Below are 8,073 nucleotides of genomic sequence, written 5' to 3' on the forward strand. Positions count from 1 at the left end.
CACCCCACCCTGTTTTCTCCATGGCCCCAAAGTGGAAGTCTTTTACAAATGTTACTGGTTGTTAAAAGAGTTTTCTGTTGAAATGGGAATCTTCTGCTGTCTTTAAAGATGCACTTACACTGCTGAAGTATAAGTATCAGGAGGGACCCGGTTATAAGGTCAAAGGCAAGAGGCCAAGGAATCCGTGCTAAATGTTGTCCAGGACTTTAGAAAGGCCCGACTGACACACCACAAAAATCCCTTAAAAGCAACTGCTTTTGGGTGTCAAAGAAGAGGTACTTTGCTGAATATTACATAGGTAATTAAGGAACAGTCTAAAAATATTCAAGACTTCATTCAGTTTTGGGCAGAAGAGGAAAAGACATTTATATGGAGCAAGGTGCTATCAGAAAGAAATATGAGCAGACGTATGTATTGTCACCTCTAACTTTTTGCAGCTAACTGTTCAGTTTCTTAAGGATGACATTCAGAGAATGTCCATGAAGTAAGAGGAAATTCTCAAATTGGTTCTTGGAGGATCACGTGCTTTCAGAGCCTATTTCAAATTCAAAACGTCAAAGACTTCCTCAAATAGATATCCAAGGTACAGTAATATAATAGTGAAGAATTTGGGACTATCAGTAGGAAATGTCTTAACCAAGAGTAAGACTGACAATGTCCTGATTCTAGTTGCTTCTCGTAACTCAGCTGAAATGGAAGGCTTCAAAGGTTTCTCCCCCCCCCCCCCAAATAACCATGCATTTCATTTTATCTCTTCTCAAAGCTAAATGTATTTATTTAATTAAAAATTCTTAAAAACATACACTTTATAGAATCACCATTAGCCATCTGCAATAAACAGATTTCCAGTTTAAGGACATTTCTTCTCAAATGGTTTAGGAAGCTGAAAATTATAATGAACTGAAACATTTAAATATAGTTGCACAAAATAAGATTATGTTAGTAACTGACATAAATACTATACTGAAATCCAGTATCGTGTTTAAATGGTTAATTTTTTTTTGTACTGTTCATATATGTACATTTAAAAAAGCTTTAAATACAAGGACAGCAATTTCAACCCTGAAGAAAGACAAGGAAATGAATTTTGCTCCATGCCACAAGAATACACATTTGACTGGCTCCAGAATATCCTTTCTACAAATAGCAGGACACTTTCTGTTCATATATGAGACAAAGATCCAGCAGAATCCTCCCTAGAGGGAAAAGAAATTAAATTTTACCAATTCATCATTGCTAACCCCTAGGTCACTTCCCACACTATTCTGGAAAATCGCTAGAATCTAATGGGAAAAGAAGGAATGGACAAACATCACCTCTTTAAAAGGCAGTCTTGAATTCACAAGAACTTTTGGATATAGCCTATGATTTGTCTCGCTATTAAACAACCCATTTTCTACATACGGTATGTGGTAAACAAGGTAGCTGTAGGGGAAGAGTTTTTGCTTTAACTGCCCTCTCACTTACTTTCATGCTCCAACATCTGAAGTAGCTGCTTGGTATCTGTAGCAATACAGTTTGTTGTCTGCTCCACCACTCAGCAGCAACTGTAACACAGAGGGGGAGAAGATCTAATTATAAGACACTATTACAAACTAATTGTTTTTCCAATCAAAAGGAATAAAAATGCAAAGTAACAAAGTCCCTGAAAACTGTATTATTTAAATAATAAAAAACCACCATGACTTTTATTTCTCAATAATTTCCAAATAGCAGGAAAATATTCTCCTAACAGCATTATCCCCAATATGGAAAAAACAGGAAAAAACCTTCTCATGTTTGATCACTATTATCATCAGAGTATGATGTGGGAAAAAAACAACCAGTAACATGATTCAAAATGTAGTGTATCCTTGGGAAGTCTCTACTCCTGTATTTGAAAAGGAAGCATTTTTATATGCAATAATATTTATAATTGCTTGGCCATGTTCTGTTTCTTGTTCATGCAACTCCAGCTCAATTTTGTATCATGATGTTGGCTAGATTAACCATGCTTTAACAAAATGCATCAATATAATTTAATAAAAATAATTAACACAATATAGGAACCACTCAACTCCAAATTAACTCTGGGCGATGTACAATAAAATAGAAAGTGCAATATAATCATTATAAAATAAATAAATATTAAATAAATAAACAAGAACCAATAGTGAATCTAGCTAACAGGAGCCCCAATACCCTAACCAAGGCCTGGAAGAATAGCCAGGTGTTTAAGGCTTTCCAGATGCCATCAAAATGGCAGCCATACTGACAGCAGGAGGAACTTCACTGCAGATAAAGCACACTTCCTGGTTCACAGGAGATGACATTGTTTAATTGAAGAGCCTCAGCGTGCCAACTCTTTTATATGGAACCAGCTAGGCTGATACCATGGTAGATAGGCCAGGTAGGGCTTTATAGGCCATAACCAGCACCTTGAATTGGATGCCAATTGGAAGTATGCCAATAACCAGTGCAACTGATAAATCAGAAATGATCCAGGTGTACATGAAGGCATACCTATCAGAATCCACACCTTTGCATTCTGGATCAGCTGGAACTTCTAGGTATCTTCAAAGGCACCCTTGTGGAGAGAACACTGCAATCTAGGAATCAAGCCATGATGGTTTATTTAGCAAGCCTTGTTTAAAAAATCACTTGTGACATACTCACTTCACATAAGGAGTGACTGTTTAACAAGACTTGCTAAGTAAACCATCATGGCTTCATTCCTAAATGTTTAAACCATAAACAGAAGGGCAGTTTTAGTAAGGAAATAGTAGTAACTGTGAGAGGGATCTCGGAGTCCTAGTGGACAATCACTTAAATATGAGCCAGCAGTGTGCTACAGCTGCCAAAAAAGCAAACACAGTGCTGGGCTGCATTAACAGAGGGACAGAATCAAGATCATGTGAAGTATTAATACCACTTTAGAATGCCTTGGTAAGGCCACACTTGGAATACTGCATCCAGTTTTGGTCACCACAATGTAAAAAAGATGTTGAGACTCTAGAAAGAGTACAGAGAAGAGCAACAAAGATGATTAGGGGATTGGAGGCTAAAACATACAAGGAACGGTTGCTGGAATTGGGTATGTCTAGTTTAACGAAGAGAAGGACGAAGGGGGACATGATAGCAGTGTTCCAATATCTCAGGGGTTGCCACAAAGAAGAGGGAGTCAAGCTATTTTCCAAAGTGCCTGAAGGCAGGACAAGAAGCAACGGATGGAAACTAATCAAGGAGAGAACCAGTGGAACAACCTGCCTCCAGAAGCAGTGAATGCTCCAACACTGGAAATTTTTAAGAAGAGATTGGACAGCCAAAATAAGGTTTAGCTTATTTTTTTAGAGTGGGCAGTGAAGGGGCTGCAACTGCTTGGGAATTTTGCAAAGAGATCTTTTTACACAATTGGTTGAATCACAGTGCAAACAAAACAAAACAAAACCTGGATGCAAGAATGAGAAGGAAGGAAATAAATAATTTGGATCTGCTGTTCCAGTTCCAGTTTAACATCTTTTTCTTCAGCCAGTTTTTATTATTAACATAGCTTCCCTTGGTTCAATTGTTTTGGTTTTGAAGAAAAATGAATTCTAAATATTTAGAATAAAGCTGGGATGAGATTGAGGAAGAGGACAGGGCCCTTGGGACTGCAAGCTCAACCATTTGTTTATGATACCCATGTCCCTCCAGGCTTGTCAAGGCTGCTAGGGAGGTGCTATGTGATTGGATCCATGCAGCAGTGTCAGTCTCTTTGAGGGAAGGAGTGTTTCTGCCTGCCTTGAAGGAAGCACAGTGCACCTCCTCCTGAAAAAGCTACTGCTGGATCCAACAGTGTGGAAAATTTCTATCCTGTTTTCAATTCTCCTTTTTAAGAACTGGCTGGGCTATAGCTCCAGATGGCCCTTTTGGAAACATCTTATCCAGAGTTGGGATGGAGCGGTGCTGCCATCCTCATTCTCCCTGATCTCTCAGTGGCTTTCAGTTGATCATGGTGTTCTTCTGGACCATCTGTAAGGATTAGGAGGGGGCAGCATGGTGTGGCAGTGCTTCTCTCCCTTTCTCTGTGGGCAATACTGTTCTAATCAACTGGGGTGGGAGGGGTTGAGACTGAAGCCCCTAACTTGTGGGGTGTTTCAAGCCTTCACACTTTTACCCCTTCTGTTTAATATTAGCTACATGAGGCTGTGTGTGAGTCATCCATTGATTTGGGGTTGACAATAATGCTGTCAAAATCTTGTGCAAGTGTCTAATAGGTGTCAGAACTTGAATGGAGAGAAACAGACTCAGGCTCAACCATAACAAGACTAAGTGGCTTCAGTATTTGAGCCCCCAATCCCAGAAATTTTCTGGATGGGGTTACATATCCCCATTTGGGCCTTGTGGCCCAAATCTGAGTTTTTCTAGACCAGGGGTGTCAAACTGCCGGCCCATGGGCCGGACGCGTCACGAGGAAACCACGCCCACCCCATTGCTGGCAATAGGGAAAGAGCTCCGATACATTGCGCGATGTCACGTGACGTTGTGAGTTTGACATGTCTGATCTAGACTCACAATTTCTGCTCAAAGAACAGATGACAGCTGTGACCAAGGAGGCCTTTGCACTGGTCCTTCACACCCCAATCACCACACGGGATGATTACTGCAATGTGCTGTAGACAAAGCTGTCCTAGGAAACCACCTGGAAGCTGCAGGTGGGTCCAGAATGCAGGGATATGGGCAATGATGGGCATGCTGTGATATGTCTGTGTAACATTGCTGCTCCACTACTGACCACTTATTTGACTTTCAGATACCGGCTCCTTTATGACCACAATTGAGTCCAACATTTCTGTTGCTAAGTGAAACATTTGTTAAGTGAGGTTTGCCCCATTTTACAATCTTTCTCATCTTAGTTGTTGAGTGAATCACTGCAGCTGTTAAGTTAGTCACACGGTTGTTCAATGAATCTGGCTTCCCCATTGACTTTGCTTGTCAAGAGGTCGCAGAAGGTGGTCACATGATCCCAATGCACTGCAACTGTCATAAATGCGAGTCAGTTGCCAAGCATTTGAATTTTGATCATGTGACTACAGGGATGCTACAACGGTCAAAAGTGTGAAAAACAGTCATAAGTCACTTTTTTCAATGCCGTTGTTAACTTCAAACAATCGCTGCATGAACTGTTGCAAGTCGAGGAGTACCTGTACAGATTTTCATGGTACCATTGTAATTACAATCTTTCATAAAATTACTATTTAAAAAAGGGCCTCCATGGCACAGGATCTTGCTATTTGAGGATCTACCGATCTCTGACCTATCCTGTACAATCATATAAAGTGAGTATGTTCTGTATCCCAACGATCAAACACAGTCATTTGATGAGAGTTGGCCTTCTCTGTCATGATAACTGCCTCTCATTTTTATAGAAGATTCCTGGGGCGAATGTGCTTAGATATCTTAGCCCTTTGAGGTAATCCTGGAGAAATTAAGGAGTTGTTTCATTCTAAAACAATGCTAGTTTGGAGGCATTAAGAAAAAAAAAGGCATTCCTTAAGTCTCTTGAAGACTTAAAGCCTCAACTACCAACTCCTAACAGATTGCAATGTCTGATCCAGCCATCTTAGAGGGATATTACTTGACTACACCCTTGCTTTAAAAACAAGGGCAATTTTAGCCCTAAGAAAACCGACTTTGCCCCTATACTGTCTGGGCTATTTCCCCCTTTTTTGGCATTTATACATTTGCATTTGCATGCATTTGTATGAGATTCATGTGAGTTTACTTATGCAATACTAACTTCTGTACCTTTTAACATTAACAATAATTTCAATTAATTTTAAGTGTCCTGTTGTGAGTTTGGATAGTGGCTATAATTCTTTCTACTGAGAAGTAAGAAGCACCTATTTCCATAATTAAAGATTTGCAGTGCCCACATCTGATTCCTGCATGTCTCATACCTGTTCTGTCACCTGTCTCTCTACACACCCAAGTTTACATATTCACACAAACAGAGGATACTGACAAGAGTCCTGGAATATTTTATGTGATGCAGAGTTAAACATTAGTTCTGTACTCAGTTTTATCCGATTCTATACTTTCTTGAAATATCAATTCTTACCCCAGCTTCGGTCCACTCCACACAGAAAACTTTGTCTTCATGAGCCGCCAAGTCATAAAGAGGAGCTTTGCAACTGATGAGATATAGATTATTAAAGCCAGTTTTAGTGTTGTGTTGTTAGTGTTGCGTTGTTACCTAAATGGTATGATAGTTCTTTGCTGAAACAAATAAAGTTCCCTCTCAATCCATTTTATCTCCAACTCCTCTTTCTCTATTTTCTTTTTCTTTAAATCTAAATCTACCAGGACACACATATTGTCCACCCATCTGAGATGAAACAAAAATCTTACTTAAGTTGATCTTGACTCCTGGTAATGTCCATATAGAAATGCCATTTTCTTCGCTATGATTTTTTTTTTCAATTTCCAAATGTACCATGTAGCTTTTTTAAGATCAGGCATGGTATGAAAGCCTTGCAAGTGCTTTAGTACTAAATTCAGATTTAAAAAACATGTTGGGCTCTATTCACTTAATTATATCACTTAATTTATTTAATTTATATGTTGCCCACATCTCACAGTCACGGGACTCTGAGCATCTTACAATGTCATGTATTGCACATGCATTCCTGTAGAGAATTTGGAGGCACATTTTGCAAAATTCACTTGCATGTTCAGATCTAATGGCTCACCAAGAGTATCCTTGAAGTAAGATTTATTAACCAATGAGTATATTTTAAAGCAAGAACTTGCAAACCCTTAAAACTGCAGTTCTTCATTTTGTGTGTCATATAGTAATCTGAAATCATATATAAAATGCAACCAACGAGAACTTCAGATTTCAGCTTACCTCCTTGTATCCCAGAGTTTGACAATGTTATCTAAAGAACCAGAGATAAGTTGCTGCTCTTGAGTAGGAGACCATTTCACTGAAGTCACCCAGCCAGTATGTGAGGTGAGAGAAAGTAACACCAAAGAGCCATCTGAAACAAGACAGATTCAATAGCGACAAGGTACAATATACTATAGTTATTGAAACAAAAGCTCGTAATGGTCTTTTTGGGGAAAAAAGAGCCAGAAAGACAAAAAGATTATTCCTTTGTAGGGTTCCGATTTTAGTTTGCTAAGGTAGAAGTTGATAGGCAATTTGTGGTAGTGATGCTAGACTATGGATGCCACCTCAGCTAGATAGAGAATGATAGGGGAATAATCCTATCACAGTCTTACCTGTGCTATTTGTGACCACCATTCCAGAGCTCAGCCACTCATGAGCTGAATAACCTCCTTTAAAATGTAAACTGGATTGTTAAAATAAAGTGTCGTGATACTGATACAACTATAGAAATCGGGCACCTATTGGCCATGAGCAGTGGTGGGATTCAAATATGTGAACCACCTGTTCACTGTGTGGATGCCACTTCCGGAAGTCCATTCTGGGCCTGGGCAACAAAAAATTAGCTACCGGTTCTGCCGAAGTGATGCGAACTGGCTGAATCCCAACACTGGCCATAAGGAGAGATAGGGGAAGCTGCCATATCAACTTCACTGACATGGTATGACTAGTAGAAATGTTGCAGAGAATAAGGGAGAGATCTTTCCCATCATCCCAACCCTAACCCTGACTCTTTGATCTAGAGATACTAGGATCTTCTGCATGTAAAGTATGTCCTCTATCACTGTGTTTGCAAGACGTGAAAGAGAAGGCGAGAGACATGGCCATTACTTTTCTGCCACATCAAGAATGCCACATTATTATTCAAAGAATAATAACCAATTTAGGCAGGCATTGCAGAGGTTTCACAATTCCACAGTTGACATGTGAGTAGCCACTCCTGCTTTCTAATAAGGCACATTCCAAAGTACATGAACTCTGTACAATGCTATATCAATTACTCAACTCAGTAAATGAGTGACCTTAAACTTTAATAATCAAGGCATTGAAAAAATATATGAGATTTTTTTCAATGCCTTGATTATTTTATATATATATATATATAATCTTTGAGTTTTGGTGCACCCTGTCAGCCCAAATATGGGAGAAAGGAATCTTTTTTT

At 39.2% G+C, this 8,073-nt stretch overlaps 1 protein-coding gene across 1 annotated transcript in view; it reads right to left on the bottom strand.

Moving 5' to 3' along the window:
* Positions 1-786: 786 nt before the first annotated feature.
* The window catches only part of WDR12 (WD repeat domain 12), a 20,863-nt gene continuing 13,576 nt past the window's right edge, over positions 787-8,073 (bottom strand). Inside the window, exons 11-14 of the mRNA XM_015819605.1 lie at positions 6,869-7,001; positions 6,080-6,152; positions 1,468-1,547; positions 787-1,196 (exon numbers count right to left, since the gene is read on the bottom strand). Coding sequence (XP_015675091.1) covers positions 1,470-1,547; positions 6,080-6,152; positions 6,869-7,001 — 284 coding nt within the window. The 3' untranslated portion in view covers positions 787-1,196; positions 1,468-1,469. The remainder of the gene's footprint in view (positions 1,197-1,467; positions 1,548-6,079; positions 6,153-6,868; positions 7,002-8,073) is intronic.

Source organism: Protobothrops mucrosquamatus, unplaced genomic scaffold (genome assembly GCF_001527695.2).
Source record: "Protobothrops mucrosquamatus isolate PMUCROS unplaced genomic scaffold, P.Mucros_1.0 scaffold958, whole genome shotgun sequence".
Taxonomy (NCBI): domain Eukaryota; kingdom Metazoa; phylum Chordata; class Lepidosauria; order Squamata; family Viperidae; genus Protobothrops; species Protobothrops mucrosquamatus.